Raw genomic sequence first — 23704 nt, 5'->3', positions numbered from 1 at the left:
GCAAGAAATAATAATTTAATAACATAGTGCAGGAGAATGTTGCAAGGGTAATGCAGGAGAGGTGAAATATATACATGTCAAATACAATAAGATGAGTTGACCTACATGCTGTCGTACAGTAAAGTCAGTAAAAGAAAGGAGTCGTGTGTGTGTGTGTGTGTGTGTGTGTGTGTGTGTGTGTGTGTGTGTGTGTGTGTGTGTGTGTGTGTGTGTGTGTGTGTGTGTGTGTGTGTGTGTGTGTGTGTGTGTGTGTGTGTGTGTGTGTGTGTGTGTGTGTGTGTGTGTGTGTGTGGTTGATATATAACGGCCATTTCATCGCATTTATCTCACGAAGCCTTGGTTTTGCGGTATGGGCGTAATTTGTGTGCTGCGATGTTGCTGTCAGCCATGCTGTTGTTATGATCATGCATGTACAGTATGACCTCATGTGTTTAATATTCGCCTATAACGGGCTGTTTAAAATGACATATTAGGGCAGATAGAATCATCACAGCGATAGGGTTAATGGCTTTTCGTTGATTTGAATGTGATGAACTGCTCAATGACACTTATTGTCCACACAGTTATCATAATGCAGTCGCAGTATATTATATTACAATGCTGTAACTGTATTGCAGTGGTTGCAGTGATGCCTTTTGTCCCTGAATGCCGTTTAAAATAGCCACATCGACAAAGGCAATCTTTTCGTTGCTTTGTGCAATGAATTTCTAGAACAAATATCGTTATTATATTAACACTTTTAATGTGTTGCTGCTTATTATGGTGTAAATGACAGACGAGGACACTTTTTTGGAGGCTGTTTTCGTATGCAAAATTCAGCACCTCTAGTACATATTGTTGACAGGATGTGTTTGAAATATTTCCTTTGAATAGAAAGTGTAATTACGATGTGAAATTCGTATGGCATCTTAATAAATCTGAGTTCCATTGTATTCTAAACAAATGGATAAAGGACGTGCAATATATTGCCATGATGATTGACATGTTGTTCCCAACCCAGTTAGTGACTAATCACACATAACTCATCATATTGACTTTGTAATAATGTCAGTCATCAGTAATTCAACTCAAGTTGATGGAAGCAGGCTTTGACAGTTGATAGTTCACAGATCAAGGGCTGTAAATACTGAACTATATCACTAAAATGCATAGAGAAATGACATTGATACTACTAGTCTAGCTCTAACAAACATGACAGGTGCAGTGAATTGTCCGTGAAATAATGTCTGCAAGCTGCTAACCCACAACGGTCGTGGTTTTCTCTACAGTGTCCGTGTGAGGTATTGCTTTAGAGGGTGGAGTGACAGCCAGCAGGTTGCTGGATCACGATGGCCGCCGTGGTGAACTACTCTCCGCCCTGGTGGGTGAATCTTCTCCACCGGTTGCCTCACTTCAACATCGAATTCCAGGTGGTGAGCAGTGACTTCAGACCGGAGGACGCTGAGTACCAGAAGGTAAGACCAGTATGGGGGAATTATAACCTCCCACTATGAATTCATCATCCCGTTCACCATGCAGCATCACCTTATCGTCCCACCTTCTGCCACCTGCCCACACTGCAATTTCACAGCAGAGTGGCCAAGTGGTGACTGAGGCTGTCCTGCGACCACAGAGTTGTGGGTTTCCTCCCTGCATCGATCAATGTTTTGTGTGTGTGTGTGTGTGTGTGTGTGTGTGTGTGTGTGTGTGTGAGAGAGAGAGAGAAATGTCCTTGAATCAAAGCACTGATCCCCTACCTGCTCCATCTTTGTTATGGATAAAGCTCGTGCAGAATTTATTACATTGCATAATCAATAGGCTGGGGTTGGAACTCTTTACGGTTTCAATATCAATCTCAAGAACTGCAAGATAAATAGGAAAACAAAGACACAGCATTTCTTTTGCTTTATGTTTCCCAGATGTTTGCTATTACTCACGTCTTCAGGACTCTGAAAACTATTAAAAGGACTCTTTGGATGAACAGCTTGCAGCTCCTACACATCGTCCTAGACAATCTGATGAGGGGTTGCGAGTAGGCACTGCTTGCCTGGCTATCAGTGTGTCACGAGGCAAAAATGTGGGAAAAATGTTTATGCTGATGGACAGAAAAATCGTGTACATGATTTGTAAAAGTAATTTGAAGAGCCGAAATGTTCCAGTTTATTAGATATGAGGATTTTTCAGTTTGTATACTATTTTTAATTGAAGAGATATGGACTTTGAACTGTTGGTTGAACCAAACAACACATTTAGGAAAACCATTTTAGGCCTATCCATAATGAACTTTTTCACATTTAGAAGTAATTGATTCATTAAAAAAGTAACCAAGAAGTAAAACCAATCTTGGGAATTCATTAAAAGCATAATTGTAGACTCTCTGTGCTGTGACTGTGTATGCAGCGCTGCCTTATTAGAGAGCAGCTCCATCTCCAGGAGGGGCTTTGGCCCAGTTTTGCTGCATTTCATTAGAATTCTCAATCAAGGTGACTTCCAGGTCTCTGCACCAGAAACACAAACCCTGCGAAGCCACACAAAAAAACCGAGACACATCGCTTAGAATCCCACATTTCATGCGCTGCAGTCGCCCCTCAATGCAGTTTGCTGACATGCATGGGGAGAAGAAGGAGGGTGTGCAAGTTCAAGAGCCGAGCGTGGGAAGGCACCCACAGCCATGAACAAGGGAGGGAGATGGGAAGTGGAGAGAGATGCAGGAGGAGTGGGAGAGATAAAAAGAGACTGATTGGAGGCAAGAGGAGAGAGAGAAGAGCCATGGGAGGTGCTTCTAAATTGCCAAATAGCCACTTCCTGTGAGCTATTCAGCGTTTCACTAAGGGCCTTTGTGAGTGTGTGTGTGTCAATGTGTGTGACCACTGGAATTTTAAGGACCCCCCTTTTTATACTAATTACATCCTGACATATTTTAGCCAATGAGGCTGTTTCTATGTCACTGAGCATCCCGCTCTATAATCACATGTTTGTTTGTATGTTATTTGTACGCACAGAAGTTCAGCACGTTATATATGTCGTATGTACATATGCCACGTACAGTATGTTCGCTTTCTGTGTCAGTGCGTATTTAGCACTTAGCATTGTTTGTTGAGGTGAGGTCACAGATCTCCTTCAGGGGTTGTGTGTGTTATTGTGTTTGTGTTGGTGTGAATGCGGGGATTCTAGTCAGGGTGAAATCATTAATTCTGGCTAGACGCGGGGAGGGAGAGGGAGGGATAGAGGGTGAGAAGAACAAGAAGAAGGAGGTTGAATTGGATAGAGGGAGGGAGGGGGAGGGAAATGGGGGAAAAGAGAGTGGGAGGGGCGGGGGGGCTGTAGTCTGTTGTGAAAGAATGCTCTCCTTCTTTCTTTCTTTCTTTCACTCTTTCACCGAAGCTCGTCCTTAGATTGGCTCACTATATCTGTCTCAAAGGCTTTCATGCATCCACTCATCCAGCTGAGGAACACACACACACACACACACACACACACACACACACACACACACACACACACACACACACACACACACACACAAACAAGGTCCCACACAGTGTCCTTCAGTGCACTCAGTCCGTCACCACAACACACAATAGAGAGAGAGAGATTCTTCTGTGTAGTGTTTTTCTTTCTGATGTGATTTGGCACAGGTTCATTTGTATTCAGCTCTCGAGCTCTGAAGCTGCTTGAAACTTTCTTCTCACACAATGTCACACACTCATGTTGTTATTCTAGAGGTAGTTTCCCTTAAACACACTGGTTAGCATTCATTTACCAGAGCAGTTGTTCTCCGATGACTTTGACTTTACTCAGGATGCTGACTCAATGTTTTTGTGCAAGACAACTGCCTTCTTTTTTTTCTCCCGACGAGCTGAAATAGGAGCTGTTATCCTGAGGTTCTGGCATTAGAATAGCATGTGTGTCAGTCACTGTGTGTGTGTGCATGTTCGTCTGTTTGTATTATGGTAGAATCGCACAGTCAGCTACAAGCCACAGTCAAACAGCTGCAGAACATTACAGAGGACTCATGTGACCTGTAATAACACATTTTCCCAGCTGTGGAAAGCAAATCTGTAATTGGTATTTTAAATGGTTTGCCATGGTTTACACAGTGAAAGATATTATCATTTTGAAAAGAAACAAACTGGATTGGTATTTGTTTTTATTTATATAAGAAGGGACAATGCACATTAATGGGCATGAGCACTTGAGTCCATCATGTGAATGTGCCAGATTTAGTCACAGAGGCTAGAGGCGATCCCTGGTGGCATTAAAAGAAAACATTAATGAGCACACAAAAAAACTCATGAGCATAATTAAAACACACATACACAATTAAAAGCACTTCAATACAAACCTATAGGCACTCAACAGATACAAAAGCACATATAAAAGCACACATAGCAGCTAATAGCCACAGACAATTAGAGAAACAACAATATAGTTTATAAAAGTATGTTCTATTGTCCTATAACCACCCTTTTACAGATTAAGAGAAAGAATGGCCCTACAAAGCACATTTCAGGTTCATATTTGTATTTTGAGCCTCTACTGTGAGATGTTTACATACTTTAATGTTCAAAAAGGTCTTTATAGATCATTTGTATTCACACAAACCTATATAACACACTAAAGGAAAGGGAAACCCCCCAAAAGCACAATAGGGCCTCTTTAAAGTATTATTTAAAATAAGAAATAAAAAGGTCATTAAAGCCTTTCATCTGAACACAGATTAGCTGTTTTGGTTGCTCTTTGACCCAGCAGAACAGGTGAAAACTCGCAGAATGAACTCCAGGTCAGTCTGCGCCTCAGGAAAGGAGTTGAGAGAATAGTAGTGGAGGCCTAACTACGGAGTAGCACACGGGCAGGGAGAGTGCAAGGACAGCTTACTGAGGTGAAAGTGATTGATCCTGTCAGCTCTAACACGCACACGCACGTTCACAGGCGTGCACGCACACACACTGCAATGGACAGATTGAAAGTAGATCATTGTGCTTGACCGTTTAACATTTAGCCCCTCCTCCAGCCTGCAAGCTGATCTCCAGTAGCATAGATGTGCACACACTTACATCTAAGTACACACACACACACACACACACACACACACACACACACACACACACACACACACACACACACACACACACACACAAGCTCACCACGCTTATTAGTAGCTAATTGATCCACACTTAATCTGCTCTGATGGTTTATCAGCCTGACAGTTAATCTAGCGGCCATCATACACAGAGGGAGCAGAGCGGCTCTCTGCAGAGACCTTTCCTCAACATTAATCACATACACTTAAAATAAAATGAATACTGGATCCGTTGTTGTTGCTTATATGCAAACATGTGCTGACATGGTAGTAAGTCATTGTTAAAAATAATTTGTCAATCGCACGCAGGAATGTCAAACATCCAGTGGTCCTGACTGTTCAAATGTAAACGTGCTTGTCACAGCAAATGTAGTGCTTTTGGATCTAGGTCTAGGATGTGTGTTTTTTTAAAATAGTGACCTTTACTCGATTGACTAGCTTAAAAAAAAGATTTCGACTAATAGGTTTTATTTTTATAATTGATGAATCTGTTAAAATGTTTCCCTCAAGGTCAGATTGTTTGTTATTCCAACAAGAATAACAACCCCAAATATATATAGATAGTTGAATATCATATATGATCAAAGATATATGACAGGCATCATTAAATAAATATTAGTACATTTTTTGTTGACTATCTTATCGATTAACTATAGTCCAACTCTACAGTTTAATTCATTGAGAAACTAACACACTTCATTATGTCATTGTCCTCTCAATCACTGTATCTGTCCTCCTATTATTCCTTTAGCATGACATATGATGGATGAGTATCATGGAAGCTTTTCTGTCATAGCGTGAGGTTTCCTTCTTTAAAGCTTAATGCATTTTACTCTGTATGGTATTTACGTTGATTGTTACAGACACAAGAGGTCATACAATGCATTAGTGGAGCACAGTACGCTTTTACCATAGACCTTTCTAGCACTAAGCCTATAGATGATAACATAGGATAATACCAGAGACTAAGAATCTACCGAGCTTATCTCCCCCCTCCTCCCCCTCACCGCTCATCTTCTTTAACCTGTTGTGGAGAAGCAGTCAATGACTGACTATCCTGCCAGTTGTTGATCTTGGAAAACATGAATAAATATGCATGCTTTCCGTACAAGATCTCGCATGGCCTTACCTAACCTCCGCGCAGACAGTTAATCAACACAAGGACAATTGGATACAGGCTCACAAGAGGTGCAGCAGGAGGAGAATGCCTTACTACGCTCAGAGGTTATTTTAGTCAATCTTTATTTTTATGTTGAGGCTGCACAACAAAGGAACTCCATCCCAGCAACAATTACAGAAAAAGCCACATGTTTAAAAATGTACATTTAAAAGCATGGTAAATTAGGAATCAGTTCTACCTATTGCATTGTGCAGCGCTCTGTCTTTCTGTACTGCTCTAACATGTGGCTTTCCCCTTGCTATGTAATATGTATGTTGTGTTTTCTTATTTTTATTAGCGCGTCCGGCTTTGTGAGTCTCTGTGTTGCATGTTTTTAATGATTATTTACTAGTTATTTTTAATATAACTTGTTTTTATGGTGCCTTTACAACGACTACAGATGAAAACTCTGGCTTGTATACAGCAATGTCTAAATGTGCACTGTCGCTGTGAAATAAACAAATCAATAAAATAAATAAAGGAGACAGAGCCACCATCACCTTTCAGAATAGAATAGAATCGGAGGATGAAGCCCTCTTTATTAGTCACATACATGCACACAGCAGAGCACACACAGTGAAATTGGTCCTCTGCATTTAACCCATCCTAGTACAAGGAGCAGTGGGCAGCTATTGTGCAGCGCCCGGGGAGCAATGGGGGGGGGGGGGAATTGGAGGTGTCCGGTGCCTTTGCTCAAGGGCACCACAGCAGGGCCTAGGAGGTGAACTGGGACCTCTCCAAGTAGCAGTCCACTTTCCATATTTCAAGTCTGTTCAGGGACTTGAACCAGCGACCCTACGATTCCCAGTCCAAGCCCCTACTGACTGAGCCACTGCTGGACAAAAGATAAGATAAGAATTATTTTATTTATCCCGGGACCTTTTTGTGTTGCAGCAGCATAAAACAATACAAGGCATAGCAAATAATTAGAAACAAAAAGAAGAAATAAACTATTCTAAAGTAAACATATCTCGAAGAAGAAATAGAAATAAAAATAAACTGGCATTAAAGAAAAGATATATTCACTATTCTAACTGAGATTATTCAACCACCTGAGCAGAGTGAATTTCCAAAGTTAATTTAGATGTTATTCTTATCTCCTAGCTGTAGGCTTGCAGTTAGAGACCTCAGACAATGGAAGTGCTCTGATGCCTCATCAGGGACCGAGGGTTGTGGTTTGGACTGCTGTTCCTAAGATTAGCCTTCTTCCCTCCCTTCAGATGTCACATTACACCGCCACAGGTCACATCCTATTATAGGCCGATATCAAATCATATCCTCTCCTCTGTAGTGCTCCACTGACCCACTAGCCGCGCCGGATCAGAAGCAGCCCATCAGATTTAATGCAGTGCTCTTTGCTGGCCCGATAATACATCTGCCACTGATCACGCTTTACTTTGAAATGCCGACCTCTGCATTGTTTCTCAGTGTGACAGAGATTTGTGCCTTTGAAGAAAAGCTGGTGACAGAATGTCAGCTGCCTCCAGTGTGACTGCTTAGTCTGAACAGTTATTTCTGTGATGTTAATGAGATTCAGGAAGTTCCTTGGAAAAACAACATGCCAAACCAGGCTCCAGAGTTCGAACATATAAGGCAACAGATCACACATGCATTCAAAACCGCAATCCCAATGGAGATACGAGTGTTTTTAGCCGTGCTTCTAAAGGATGAGGACTTTTTTTGAAAAACAGCATGCCAAAATCAGGCTCCAGAGATTAAAAGCCATCTTTTTTCAGTACATTTTGCACTAGATATCCAAATGTATCTCTTTAGATATACAAGTGTTTTTAATCATGTAGCGATCATGGTTGGTTGGCCCGTCTTCTCCCCGAATACCAACAATTATTTAATGAAATTCAAGGAAATGTTCTACAGACATTCATGGTTTCCAGAGGATGAGTAGTTATAACTTGGGTGATGTAGCGCTGACCTGATGATGATCTGAAAGTGGGTTTACGACAGAATACGTCACAACCAATGCTTCAGATCTACTTTATGTTTTGTAAGCAAATGTAAGGATTACTACACGCTAAATCAGCCAATTACAATTGAGCAGGCTGTCAACATCATATCTGCTGAACATCACAGCATTATTATTGTGCTTTGGAGCATGTTAGCATGCTGAAGCTAGCATGGCTGTTAGCATGGCTGTAAATTATTATTTGTTAACCCTGGACGAAACCCCTCAAGTTTTTATTTCTCGATTGTAAATGTTTCAGATTCATCCAGTTTCATTCTCACTTTATTCTCTGGTTTAGTTAAACCTTTTCAAACCTGAAGAGGTAAAATTATTCTGTAATTCAAAAGGAAAAAAGGCAACGCTGAGAGAAAGATCTTAGAAAATTTCATGTAGCATAAATATGTTTTCTTCATGCTTTCCTATCCTGTTATTTATCTTGCAAGCCCACAGATGTAACCTCTGGGTCCAGTCCTCTATGTGGGGAAACACTGGCCAAGACCATTATGCTTTCTATTGCCAGTAAAAACAATCCCTGATACATGCTTTTCATGAAATGCTATATGTAAATGAAGCACATTTTGGCACGCTCAATTCACACACGTATTTACAGTAGATGTGCACAGATCGCTGCAGGGTGAGGAAATCGCTGGCTGGCAGGGAGGAAAAATCAAGTCAGCGCAAAACGCAGCAGTAAAGAGACCCGGGAAGCCAGGAAGTCTGTGAGAATCTCAGAGGTGGAGACGGATTTTGTCATCATTCGTGGAGGAGTCCCCAGAATAACTCTGTTTCTAGAAGGACTGTGTTACAATTCCTTTGTCTACTGTAAGTGGTGCAGCAGGTGGACATTTTTCTTTTCCAGAAACGTGCCTGTGTCTCTCCCAGGCCCTGCAGTTGCAATGAGTTTTCCAGACATTCCCACAGGGGAAAAACTAACATTGCAGTGAGATAAAAAAAGATTTCATCAGTTCCAGACAAATTGCTGTAACAGCTCTCATTCCTGTCTTTACCCATTTCTCCCTTTTTGGTTTTCACTTCAGTCATCCCCTTTCACATCTTCTTCTTTCCCTGTCTCTCAAATGTCTCTTTTTGTTCCAAATGTATTCCCCCCCCCACCAGCCCTTCATACTTTTACACTTCAAAGCTTTTAGAGGGTGTGTGATCTGTGTGGTGGGTCTCTGCAGCATTTCCGCTCTCTCCATGAAGGTGTGCACGTTTGATGGTGTGCAAATGTGTTTTCCATGGAATCCATCAAACACCCGTTTAAGAGCTACTGCTTTATGGCTGCAAATAGCTGCGGAGAGAAACAGAATCTGTGCATCTGTGCGCGTCTGTCTGCACAGGGAAAAACGAATCCTGTGTCTCTCTTTGTTTCTATCATATCAGCTGATGTGCTTCCTGTATATATAACCCACTTCCTAAATTGTCCCCCTCGTGATAAGGACAGACAGAACTTAATCTGAAACATGACATTGTTTTTCTTTTGAATCTCTCTTCTCTCTAGTCCATATTGCTGCTGGGGTCTGTGGCGTTGCTGTGTTTGGGCCTGGACCTCCTCTTCCTCCTCTTCTACTCTTTCTGGCTCTGCTGCCGGAGACGTAAGAGGGACGACTCGTCTCACTCTCACACGCACTCCCAGCAGCCCAGCCCTGACTGCTGCTGCACCGCCTGGTGCGTCATCATCGCCACGCTCGTCTGCAGGTGAGAGGTTATCCCCTTCAGAGTGTCACGACTATGCGTGTATTGTTGGAAGATGTTTCAACTTCAACTATAACATTGTTTTATGCAGAATGCTTGAGTGAGTAAAGGTTAATATATTTAATCATCCTCCCCAATTAAAGGAATTGCCCTGTAGTCTTAAGGGGATCTTTTTCTTTTCTCCGGGGATTGATGAGGCACGATTTGCTCTGTAATATAATACAGCCTGCCGCTGTACAGCTGCACTGGCCATTTAGCTAAAACTACACGAGGCACACACTATGTTAGAGTCACATAGTTACACAATTAACATTATGTGCACCGACGCTACTCGTACATTAGTGTGGTACATTTCCTTTAATATGGATATTTCTACCCATTTTATGCACATTTCTAATCGGCGCTATAAAACCGAAGGGAAAAGCGTTGTTTTTTACTACTGGATAAGGTTGAGATGTTCGGGTAGAACATAGAAAAGATGCACCTTTACATCCTTCCAATACACCAATAGTTCCAAAAATAGAAAATGTATTGAGTGTCAGTGACAGATAAGACTGCATCTTCCCAGGTTCACATCTAGACGGCGGCCATTGTTGCATATCACCATAGCAGCTGATAAAAAGACTGCACTGTCGAGATGGATCATAATAGACACATTCATTCTCAACAAATAAATGCCATCCTAGCTCGGAAACAACCATAAAAATGCCATAATATATCGGAGCTCCTAGATCTTTTGTTATTCTAGTTGCAGAAATGTCAGACGTTGGCTTAAAACTAGCATAAACTTGCTACCATGCAACCCAACATCCAATGTCAACATAACTACTGTGGTAAACATACGATAAGCTCAGTATTGCAGTTGTGTTTAGACATTCTATTTTTATTTCAGTAAAAATGTGATCTGCTTCTCTGTGAGTTTTGGAGAGGATAAGGCATTCTAAACAGAAGTGGGCAGTCTGAGGAAACCCTTTTTTAAATGGTTTAATAAAGTCAAAAATGTACTGCCATCCAGCAGAAAACATGGCTGTTTTTCTTCCTCTTGCAATGCCAGCATTTTGGATGTTCACGATTTCCACTAGACCGTCATATGAACATAATGGCTGTAAATCGACCTACATTTACACAAATCAATCTACTCAGTCTTATTTAAGCAGGAAGGCCCATGTGGTGTCACTGGGAGCCAGCCATGTGGTTACACTCCACTGTTTGTGTTTATCTGACTCTGAAGGCTGTGTAAACTGTGAGATATTTCAGCCATCGACCCAGCAGCAGGGAACAGAGTATTTTGACCACAGACGCTGAGCTGCTGTTTGGACTCTGCTCTTCTAATCACACACACACATGCACCCAAAAACAAACAAAATATGCCTCTCTCTTTTACTCGCCCCGATCACTCTTTTATTTCTCATTTTCTCCCCGTCTTCCCCTTTTCTTCATCTCACTCCGTCTCCCTCCGTTATTTATTATTCCTCTCTGATCGGTCTTCTCCCTGGCCTAGAAAGGTTGCCATGGAGACAGAAGCAGATTTGACGCAGAGACGAGAAATAAATTATACAGTCAGAGGGGAGCTATGTCTGAGTGTGTGTGTGTGTGTGTGTGTGTGTGTGTGTGTGTGTGTGCGTGTGCTTGCGTGTGCTTGCGTGACTCAGACTCACTTTTTTTTAGCTTTTTAATATTTTATGATTGGCTATAATATTTCTTATTGAATATTTGATGTGTGTGTGTGTGTGTGTGTGTGTGTGTGTGTGTGTGTGTGTGTGTGTGTGTGTGTGTGTGTGTGTGTGTGTGTGTGTGTGTGTGTGTGTGTGTGTGTGTGTGTGAGAAAATAGTTGCTCGTGCGTTCCTGGTTCGCTCATGCGATTCTTTGTTCTCAATTTAAAATGACATCATACCTTATTTTTGGCTCAGCACCAACCACATGTGCGGGCTTCCTCCATTTGTGTGCAGGTGCAGTGTGTTTGGAGAGGAGAGGCTGCTTCTTCATTTAATGTTTCTGTGCATGTGCTACGTGGAGACTATGTGGTGCTGCAACAATTAGTCATTTAATGGATGATTCAACAGGAAATGCATTGAACTGTTTTGAGATGGATCCAGATTTTCCAGAGTAAATTGAATATATGTGGGTTTTGGATTGTTGGCCACAAACAAGTAATTGTAGGATATTGTGGACTGTGGACATTTATATTTGACAATGTTTTCTATTTTTGGGCGCCTTATTGGCAGAAATACTTGTATTAACTGTTTTTTTATTTTAAAATCTGAAAAAGTATCAATAGAAATTAAAAAAAATTTATTTCTTCCTAGCCTATCTGCATCCTATATCAGTGCTCTCTTTCCCAAGATTTAAATACATATATAAATATATATTACCTGCTTGTTCTAATAATTCTTTAATTAGGTGACCAAGTATGACAAACTGATTCTGCAGCTGACTGTGACACAATACATTGCAAAGCTGTTAGTACAACGAAAAGAAAGCTGATTAAAGTAAAAATGTGTAGTATTTAATTCCTGGTTGATTTTCCTACACCCGTGGTGCTGCATGTAGGGCATTTGAATCCAGCCTGGGAATGGCGGACTCAGCGGTAATGATCAAAGCTACTTAACGTGTGAAGGAGTATAACTTTGATGTTGCTTGGTTATGAAACGGTAATACCCAAAGAACTAATTAAAGTCCAGATGAGCACCAGTACAGATCATCATTAGTTTCCATCCATCCATCTTCTCCCGCTTATCCGTCAGGGTCGCGGAGGTAGCAGCTCCAGCAGAGAGCCCCAAACTTTCCTTTCCCTGGCCACATCAACCAGCTCCGACTGGGGGATTCCAAGGCGCTCCCAGGCCAGCGAAGAGATATAACCCCTCCACCTGGTCCTAGGTCTACCCCTCGGTCTCTTCCCAGCTGGACGTGCCTGGAACATCTTCCTAGGGAGGCGCCCAGGTGGCATCCTCACTAGGTGCCCGAACCACCTCAACTGGCTCCTTTCAATGCGAAGGAGCAGCGGTTCTACTCCGAGTCCCTCCCGGGTGACTGAACTTCTGACCTTATTTCTAAGGGAGATGCCAGCCACCCTGCGGAGAAATCCCATTTTGGCCGCTTGTATCCGCGATCTCGTTCTTTCGGTCATGATCACCGCAGTCTTATACTGCAGCAAGTGTGAAGTCAGTAAAGAGCATTAGGTGTCTGTATGTTGTTGTTCGCATGGAATTGCAGTTTGTGTGATCAACATGCACTGCTCTTGAGTACCGAGTATAAAATGAGACATTTCATTTTGCTGTACCGCTAATTGGATGCATTTATTTTGGATACAGTTTGGTTTGGACTCATCATGCACCCACTTATTTCACTATGACTGTCTCCTCCACTGAGCTCCAGTTGCATGCCTGTTAGTGCGCTCATTTAGCTACAGCTAAGCTTTATTATGTCAACTTAAATATCTCAGGGATTTATGTGTGTTTTTCTGCACAGGATCATTTCCCTTATTCAAAGTGAATTTGGCTTATGTTTGCGGCCAATTATTGGACTTTTGAACTTGTGTCTTCCTTCACCCTCCCTTTCATATCCTAAGCTGTGGTCGGTTAAATGGTAAATGGACTTAATTTATATAGCGCTTTATCCAGTCTTTGCTTTATCATAATTCACCCATCCATACAGAGGCTACCATGCAAGGTGCCACCTGTTCAAGGAAGCTAACATTCACACATTTCACACAACTTGGGGTTAAGTATCTTGCCCAAGACATGTTGGTTGCTATTGCTGGGATAACCCTTCTGATTGGAAGACGACCCCACTACCTACAGCCACAGTCGCCCCTGGTTGACAAAGTAAATAATCCCCTGATTGGAGCAGCAGGTATTAAACCAGCAAGATAAACTCATAGAGAGAGGATGGATGAAGGGAGTCGAGAGAGAAAGGAGTGGCAGGAGGGGGTAAGATGATGAGTAAACAGGAGTGGAGAGGGAGGGGATGTACTGGTGAAACTGAGAGGACATTAAGGATGGAGTACGATGGTGGGCGGCAGGATGGGTGGGGAAGCTGTCCCATAAAAGAGGAGATATTAACTTAAGCAAACAGAGCACATCAACGTGTCTCCACGCCTTCAATCATCTTTAGTTGCTCTCTCTTGTCCAGCCTGTTTCCCTCTGTATTTGTTATGTTTATGTCAGATGTAAAGTCCATCGTAAAGCTCTGAAACTCGCTCACACTCTTACACAGTGTGTGTGTGTGTCTGTGTGTGTAAACCAGCTGTAATGTGGGGCTACTTAAGATCTAATGGGCTAGAATGAATTGCTTTAAAAACGCCCATAAATTTCCCTCTACAAAGCTGTCTGTTGTTAGTGGGTAGACAGAGACATCATCAATACAATGAGGGCACACACACACACACACACACACACACACACACACACACACACACACACACACACACACAAAGACAGAAGAGGGGGCTAAAAGAGCTTTGCAGGGCGAGTGAGAAAATAAGAGCATCATGGAGGAGGGGCTGAGTGGGAAAAATGGGTTAGATGTGAAGGAATAAGTGTAAAGGGGATAAGATGGTGGTGGAGGGTGGAGGGGAGGTGTCATGTGGGCGAGGGGGTTAGTTGTGGTGTGAACTTGATTAAGGGGTACAAGGGTTTTGAAGAAAGAGCGTTGAGGCCATGAACCTCAGATATTGTGTAGCATGTGTCATGTGTGAATGTGGATGAAGAGCTGCAGAAGAAGGATCATATTATGTGCGGTCTGTTGACCCAATTATTGTGTAGACTGTGTGTGTGTGTGTGTGTGTGCGTGTGTGCAGTCCTGTGTCTGCTGGAGGCTGGGGGGTGACCGCAAATCAAAGAGCTCAGCGCCCCCTGTTGCTGCTGCACAGAGGAACTATATTAATGACTTTACATTTTGATTCACTACTGTGTGTGTAGGGCTGCACGGGAGGACGAAAATATGCAGTAACGTTTTTGGATATCGATATAAATTGCCATACATTTTTTATATAAAAAACAATGCAAAGAAATATTCTCGTCATTCTTTTATTGAATGAATTAAACAAAAAAACAGCAAAACAAAATGAAGTGTATTCAGTTCTGCCTCTCTGCTGCGTTCAGTGTACTGCAAACATATAAATAATAAAACAAATACAAGAAATGATTTCCTACATCCAAAATATGATGATAGTAGAAATCTGCCCTTCAAAATGTAACAGCACTTTTGAGCCTTTGAGCTGTTTTTGTTTTATTACATAACATGTCATCTAGCTGAGCTTTATCCAAAGGCGATCCATACATTTCAAAACCATAGATTCATACAATCGGAGTTGCACGTTGCCCGAGGACACCTCGACACATTGACTGCACTTGGCATCGAACCATTTACTCTCTAATTGGTAAACACCCTTTCCCCCCCCCGCTCCACAGCAGAGAACAGGGTGCTGTTGGAAAACCGATAAAGTCTTCAGCCCTAGTTGTGAGAGTGCATGTGTAACTGTGAGAAAAAAGGACTATTATTGAACTCCCTCTTCCATATTGATTAATTGTATGCCATCCGATGGTTGAATTAGTCATTGTGTTAACACTTGGCACTTCCTGTTTTCTGCCCCCCAGCGCTGGCATTGCTGTGGGTTTCTACGGAAATGGGGAGTCGAGTGATGGGGCCAATCGTTTGGCATACTCCCTCCGTCACGCCAACCGCACCGTGTCCGGCGTGGAGAAACTGGTGAGTGACCCGCTGGATCCTTACACTGATGAAGAAGAAAATATACGATGCCATAGAACTTTATTGTCAGTTCGGATCTGACATTTTTCTTGCATCAAAGCGGGAACAGACAAGGGAACAAAAATTCACAATCACTGAAGAGACACAAGACTCTTTAACGTACATTAGATGTGGGATCTAGCTCTTCATTTAATTTGAGGATTTACTGGTGCAGAAACGAGTGCTTCAGTCTGAATTCATTCAATCGTGGAATCCTGTATCTCAGATTTCATGGTAAAAATTCATATTCACTATTCAGGGACCAGAGATGATATTGGTTAGCATCAATATGTTATCATGGTAGGTTGATTCATAGACTTTCTCAAAACCTACAATCTGAGCAGGTGTTCAACTGGTGGAGCAGTGTTTGACTTTAAAGCGGTAGTCGAACACCATGAAGAACTGCAATACTGCAGAACACTCAGAATCACAGACGTAAAAAACAAAAGAAGAATGTGTGCGCTCCTCCCGAAGGACCTCATATGATCCACCAAGGCTGATCCCTGTTTCCTGTGAACGTCCAGGTGTCAGACAGCGCCTTAGCCTTAAACCAGACGGTGGAGGAGAGCTTGGTGCAGTTGGAGACGGCCTTCCAGGAGCAGACGGACTACGTGTCCATCGTCCAAAAGCTGCAGGGACAGCTGGACGAGCTGGTGCGGCTGATGGTGGATGTTCCCTTCTGGTCCAACACTGACATCTCCCTGGAGGACTTGGCCCGCAAGACGGAGGCTTTCGATTTTTATAGGTCAGTTCTAACAAGTACTGATATGTGTTTGTGATGTAAAAAGTATTTGCGTGATGTGCAGAGGGAAGTTATGGTATGTTCTCCACCTCCAAGAAGAGATTTTATTAAGACTGCACAAACATTGGAATATAGACTTGCAATATTTGATAAAGGCTAAATATGTCAAATGCATTGTGGTATGTAGCGTTGTGGTGCTTTAGACAACATAGAAATATTATTTTATAGACTTTTAAAAATCCTGGTTTGTTAATATATCATTCAGAATGACCGCAATTAAATGTTTTTCAAAATGGTGCGGCCCTTATTTTTATGTCAAGGGACTTCCTAGTGAAGTAAAGATGAAATAAGAAAGAAATAGGGTATTCATACAGTATTATACCTCAGTTTGAATCAGTTTACTGAGGCTAAACCATGACCATAAAGACGTTAAACAACCATTACAACAATAGAAGAAGGAAGATTTTAAAAATCCCAGTGAATAAATGTCATTGTATTTCTCAGTTTGACCCTAAGTGAATCATTCTACATGGTGTATGGTAAAGCATTAATTAGCCGGTGTGTTTATTATGTAACATCCCCTCTTTGTATAAAACACGGTGTGTGAATGTGTGTGTCTACAGGTGGCTGGGGTATCTCGGCCTGCTGCTGTTTGATGTACTCATTTGCCTTCTAGTGCTCTTCGGCCTGATACGCAACTCTAGAGGCACTCTGATTGGGTAATCTACATTACATCACTCTCTGATACCTGCTCCTATTGGTCGATCCGAATCCTTTGCACACTCTGAATGTGCGTGTGCTAAAAGCACCGCGTGTTGCTGGGCTGGACCCTGACTTTAACAACATGTATGTGTGTGTCCTTCAGAGTGTGTCTGCTGGGTGTTTTGACTCTGATAATCAGCTGGGGGTCTCTCGGCGTGGAACTGGCTGTCGCTGCTGTAAGTGTAACCATGGCAACATTGCAGAGCTCTCCGCAGTGATGTAATCTTTTTTTTCTTCCCACCGCTCGAGCGAGTGTGTTCTCAGTGCACTGTAGGCTGATGTGTCATGTGTGTGTGTGTGTGTGTGTGTGTGTGTGTGTGTGTGTGTGTGTGTGTGTGTGCTCACCCTCTTACAGTCAGCCAGCGACTTCTGCGTCTCCCCGGATACCTACATCACCAGGGTAACCAAGGAAAATGCTGTCATCGACCAAGGTATGCAGGCTAGAAAATACAGAACCACTGACCAGATGTTTTTGTGATATAAAACAGGGTATCCAAAACATTCAGACTCAAGAATCATACCAACAATGCAGCACCTTGCTCTAAACACTTCTTACCGTGTCCAACCATAGGGTATTTTTCCTTTTTAGATTGATTTATTTCAGTATTTTTAGAGGCCTGAAGAGATTAAACAGTAAGAAAAAGAAAGCAAGGATTCTTCCTGCCATTGTCTTTCACAACCGCTCATATTTATGACAAGTGGGGGTAAATTACAGGCTCTGCGCTGCTGTAAAAAAGCGGCATAAACAGCATAAAGCAGTGTTTCCAAAACAGTCAAGCTCGTGAATCATCACACATGTCCAACAATAAACTCTTTTTTTACTTTAATATTTGTTTTTTTAGAAGCCTGAAGAGATCAAACAGTGCAGTATTGCATAGGATCTACGCTGCTGTAGAAAGCGGCATAAAAACAGTGTTTCCCAAACATTTAGGCTCCTGATTCATATAAATAGCAGTCTCTACCTGCAACCTCTTCTTACAAGTTAAATATGTACAACCAGAGCATATTTTTTATTTTCAGGTTGTTTTATTTAGGTATTTTTAGAGGTATTTTTAAAGCAGTGCAGTATTGCACAGAAAAGGGCAAAGAAGCTGTCTACCATTCCTTCTTATTTACAGCTTGTATTTATGAGTGTCGTAGTGGAAAACTGGGGATGACTTTCAAGCTTTCCACTACTATAGAAAGACAACATGTTTACTGTTTTTGATCAGAAGTGTGTAACATAATACTGGACCATGAAAAGGAAGGAGTAATACGATTGGTCAATGGACCGCTCAAAGGCAGGTACTGTACACTAACAAACAAGCAGAAACATCTCGAAAACACTATAGCAGCACACTTCAGTCTCACCCTGACATGTTGCTTCTATTTTAAGCAGGAAGTGTGTGTGGTCTCATATGATGATATGTGTGTATCCGAGGGGATTGTGTTTGAGTGACACTCCGGTATCTAAGAGCTCTTCCTCTCTCTGCTGACTGCAATGCATCAGCAACCCCGCTGCCTCTCGCTCTCCCTCCCGCCTATCCCAAATGTTAAAAAACAAACATATGAAACCTTCAGAGCACATTACGGCTCTTTCCCTGAGGATCATTATTTGATTTGATCTCTGCCTGCATCCTTTTATGTCCCTCTTTACCTCTCAATTACTCCCTTTCTTCCTCTCCCTCCCTCTGTGCACTCTCTTCTAATGAGTCCTGTTGTCTGTCAGTCGTTTCCGCTCTGCAGAGCACAGATGTTGCCTCTGTAACACACACACACACACACACACACACACACACACACACACACACACACACACACACACACACACACACACACACACACACACACACACACACAATCAGAAATATGCCCGAGTGATACTGCTAATTCAAGCCTCATAGGAGAGACTGGGTCTTGTTTGCTTTTCTTCAGCAGGCTTTTTAAATATTCCTAAAGTCCCCCTGAAAATAAAATGGCTGAAGCAGCTTTTATTCACTATGATCCTTTTTTTTTTTAATACTTTTATTGTATGTATTCATTTTGTCTTATGTCTTCCTGTTGTTTTTACTGAGAGGGTTAACTGTCGTGAACTCTTGGATCAGTATTAACTTTGTTTAATATCACTTTTTTTACCTCCGTGTATTCCTTGGATTGGATATTGTGCCTTTATGCAAAAAAATCTTTAACCTCAATTTAATTTCTTGTTTTCTGTTTTGATTTTTCACGAGTGCCATGTTGTGTAAGCACTTTGAGCTGCACCTAGTGTATGAAAAGTGCAAAACAAATAAAGCTTTATTAGTATTTATATCATTGAAATGTATATTTTAAATATATATATTATTATTCTATTGACATGCTTTTATTTATGTTGGTTTTCCAGATATCCTGCAGTATTACCTGAGGTGCAGCCCTGGTCAAATCAACCCCTTCCAGCAGGTACATTTCTTTTCTTATATTAATATTTATTTTATGAAATTATTTTCATTTCTAAATGTCTTTTGATGTATCTTCTTAAAACTGTAAACAATTCCATTTTTTTTATTATTGCCTAAATGCATCTGTAAAAACGTACTTTGTTAAAACTCCCACACAGTCACAGTCTATGTGGACCGAAGTATGAATCACTTTCATTGCTTTCTCTTAAAATGAATGAAATGATCACATTTTCCAACTCCACCTGCTCCATAACTCAAACATATATGTGTGTGTTTGTTTGTGTGTCTCTTGCGTCTCTGTGTGTTTTGCAGAGGCTGTCAGGGAGTCACAAAGCATTGGTGGAGATGCAGGATGATGTGGCAGAGCTACTGAGATCAGCAACACGTGATTTTGCCAACACCAAGGTGAGTGTGTGTGTGTGTATGTGTGTGTTTGCGTGTGTGTGCAATGATCTGTGGGTCTTTATTTTCACGGATGAGTGGACGTACTTTAGTGGGAGCGTGATGAAAGTGGCAGTTACCAAAGTGCCACGTGTTTATCTGGTGTGAGGAGGATGCACACGGAGGCGAATAACCACATTTCTGATGAATGTCGTGTCCTGGTGTTTAATGTTGTTTTATTAGCTAGAATTTTGTTCATTTTTTTATTTAAGTGTCTTAGCACCTGATAAAGCACTTGACAAATAAAAAGCGTTGTTATTATTATTAATATTATTATTTGAGCATGCATGGGTAACATGTGTTCTCATGTGCAGGGGAGTCTGGAGCAGATCCAGTCCGTGCTGAACTCCACCGAGGTCGGTCTCCACCAGCTGACTGCCCTGGTGGACTGTCGCAGCCTACACATGGTGAGTCACTTGCGTGTGTCGTGTTAGAAAGAAAAAACACCTCAAACCCAACACTTTGTAAACACCAGACTCCTCTCCGTGCAGGACTACGTTCAGGCGTTGACCGGGCTGTGTTACGACGGGGTGGAGGGCGTCATCTACCTGGTTCTCTTCTCCTTTGTCACCGCTCTGATGTTCTCCTCCATTGTCTGCAGTGTGCCACATACCTGGCCTGGCAAGAGGTAACACACACACATACATACAGTCTCTGTGAGAAGCCCACCCAAGCCTTTACAATCCTTAATCTGTACACTAACATCTAACATGTAACTAGTTTTAACTTCGTAGTGGTTTAACGTCATCTTACGACCAGTAGAAAGAGCCATAAAGAATCTACTCAGTGCCATGCATGTCATTCTTTAAGTGTTTTTGCCTCCTGAGCTGTTGTCTACTTCTGTACGTGCTCCTGCCTGTGTTTGCATCCATCAAGTTTCCTCTGCAAGTTTTGTTTGTTTTATTACCGTTGGCACCGCCAGTCTGGCTGATTGTCTGTTTCCATGTTTATGCTTATCTCTCATTTTTCTTTTCCTCGCTGTGGACTTGGAGCACCAGTTTTGTGTTAGATTGGGTTTTTTTTTTTCTGTGCCCCACTTCCTCCTTCTGTTCCGTCCCTTTCTCCTCTCTCCCTGTCCTGATTTGGAAATGCTTCGGGCTTCAGCGAATGATGGTGGATATCGAGGAATTAAACGACCCAATGGTCCCATAAAAACAGCCCTGTTCTAATAGCCATTCAAACAAATAAATAATGATAAGGGAACATCAGTGCGAAAAGACTGATGAGTTTCACTCTGATTTTAATCATGAAACACAGCTGTGCCATTATAGAGGGTTTTTACGCTCGGTTTTTCGGTGTGAATTACCAATAAATGCTAATGCATGGCCCAGCAGGTATTAAACAATAATTCATCATGTCCCCGATTTTAGCAGAAGTAACTGCTCATGGGGTTAGTTGCATATTAGCCTGACTGTTTTGCAGCCGTCTGTTTGATAAGCTGCACAGCTTAGCTCTTTGTTGGTTGCCTGAATGAAACACTGCCATCTGGTGGCCAGTCAGCGCAGTACGTCTCGGAAAATACCGTAGAATTGACCAATAAACCAAATCTGTCCTCCATACCATTCCCTCCATCTTTACTTCTTTGAAACCTTACCAGCCTCATGTGACTTTGTTAAGATAGGTACAACTGGTATATACCTCCCAAAAACAACAAAGAATAATAATAAATATCCTTGAAAATAGGGTCTACATATTCACAAGTACATGTATTTTGTGGTTGACCTATACATTTTAGAAGCCAGTACATTTCTGTAGCCAGAGATCAAACTTCCAAATCAGCACACATCTTATTTGATGCCTCATTCTGTTACGTTGCTGGCCGTTTTCTTTTTTACATTTTTGAACATTTATGTCTGAAAATGGTTTCGCCCAAACCACCCATGTTATCTCCTTTTTTCCTGATGTTTTTTTGCTTTTAAGTTTCATGGAGCACTCAGTGATGCATGAAGTACTTTGAAAGAAAATCTCAATTTGATTCAGATTGGACAATTTGAAATGGACAGTAATTATGAAGAGATGTCAATAGAGGATGAATGCATGAAGAAGAAGTATGCATGTTTCTACATATTAGGACAACTTTAAGAATATTGCAGAGTTTTCTGTCGTGGTACAGCTAAATACATTTTAAAAACACAAACATCAGCTTCATGGGTCCACTCTGGGCTGTGTAGTGATACTAGAGACCCCACTAGATGGATTGTGTTGTAGATGAATGCTGCCCATGTTCCTTTTCTTCTTGTTCAGCTGCTTTGGTGCTGGAGGCATGGCCTTACCCAGTGTTTTTGTATCAGGGGACGCCACATAGCACACCTTCCCCTCTCCTAACCTCCTCTTCACTTGTTTACACTCTGTTGTCTCTCTCGGATCTTCCTCCCCTCTACCCCCCCTCCCCCTTATCCATCATGCCCTCTCGTGCCCTGCCCTAACCCTGACCCATTGAAGGACGGATGAGGAAGACGGAGAGGACGAGTCGGGCGCCTCACGAGGCGGTGTGCACGATAACCTGTACCGCGTTCACATGCCCAGTCTCTACAGCTGTGGCTCCAGCTACGGTAGCGAAGCTAGCCTGCCCGCTACAGCCCACACTGTCAGCAATGCCCCCGTCACTGAATACATGTGAGTTAGCACCCACCGCTGGCTAGAGGCTAGCAGGATCAATACACTGCCTGCCATAGGTAGCTGATGCTTGCCCTCCCCCCCCCCCCGTGACCCAGACTAGCAGCATAGCTATGCTCACTGCCTGCAATACGCTCAGTTAGATTAGCTGTAGCATGTCTCTCAGGACAGGTCAGCATAATTTCACTCAGTGAGTTACAACCCTTCCCTAGCTTTCCCTTGTTGATGCTGTTAGAAAACAATGCTCTTCAAGTTTGCAAACAACAATAATAATGTCACCCAATAACAATAACACATAAACAGCAGATATGTTTAGTCTGCCACTGCTTGCTGCTATTTAGGCTGTGAGCAACTGTAGTACTTTGTGCTGCTGACTGCTACAAAAAGATCTGTATCTCTGCAGCAAACAGACTGTACCTATAATGTGAAGTCACAAGGCGTTGTTGGTTTTTGGACCAATAAAGGACCATGTTTTTTATATATTGGACGATTATCAAGTCCTGTAAACCTAACAGTACTGATGACTGCTGTCCAAAAGCGTACAGTAGGCTTTCACAGAGATTTAAATCCTTCTGTGTAGCCAGAAAGTCACTTTTGGTACGATAGCCTCTCCCATTCAGTCTCGCCTAACACATTCATACTGTAAGTTGAACCACGTTCCTTCAGTTTTTCAGACACACGTATATTATCTAGAAGGTTTGTAGCTCTCTGACTGTTAGCATCATGGATCCATTCCACTGTTCAACATAAAATGCAAGATATTCAGGAAATAGCTCTGATTTTGCTGCATTTCTTTCAGTCATACACTATTTTGAAATGACCAATACATTCTTTATTGTTACACAAACACATGCACTGATATCGAAATACCAATTTACTGAGCCAGTGTCCCTTTGTTACACTTAATGTTTATCTTTTGTGCATTGTTAAGAAAGAATGAAAAGTATGTTAGACTGTGGCAGAGGTGTTTCACCCCTGGCTATATGGTACCACCCATCTTAAGCCCCTGACTTGTAATTATCATTGAGGCCATTTATTTAAGAGAGTCATTAAGCCGGCCACAGACGGACATCATCTCGACACCTGAGCACCACATGCAGT

The 23704-nt window shown here is 42.0% G+C and overlaps 1 protein-coding gene across 1 annotated transcript in view; it reads left to right on the top strand.

The window, feature by feature from the left end:
* LOC134864104 (protein tweety homolog 3-like) overlaps positions 1-23704 on the top strand; it is a 30014-nt gene that overhangs the window by 811 nt on the left and 5499 nt on the right. The window contains exons 2-13 of the mRNA XM_063882878.1: positions 1269-1454; positions 9683-9879; positions 15475-15586; positions 16150-16370; positions 16991-17086; positions 17233-17305; positions 17485-17560; positions 19492-19547; positions 19859-19951; positions 20302-20394; positions 20479-20615; positions 22430-22603. Of these exons, the coding sequence (XP_063738948.1) occupies positions 1329-1454; positions 9683-9879; positions 15475-15586; positions 16150-16370; positions 16991-17086; positions 17233-17305; positions 17485-17560; positions 19492-19547; positions 19859-19951; positions 20302-20394; positions 20479-20615; positions 22430-22603 (1454 nt within the window). The 5' untranslated portion in view covers positions 1269-1328. The remainder of the gene's footprint in view (positions 1-1268; positions 1455-9682; positions 9880-15474; positions 15587-16149; positions 16371-16990; positions 17087-17232; positions 17306-17484; positions 17561-19491; positions 19548-19858; positions 19952-20301; positions 20395-20478; positions 20616-22429; positions 22604-23704) is intronic.

Source organism: Eleginops maclovinus, chromosome 5 (genome assembly GCF_036324505.1).
Source record: "Eleginops maclovinus isolate JMC-PN-2008 ecotype Puerto Natales chromosome 5, JC_Emac_rtc_rv5, whole genome shotgun sequence".
Taxonomy (NCBI): Eukaryota; Metazoa; Chordata; class Actinopteri; order Perciformes; family Eleginopidae; genus Eleginops; species Eleginops maclovinus.
Note: the sequence above shows the minus strand (reverse complement) of the source record. Positions and strands in the feature narration are given on the sequence as shown.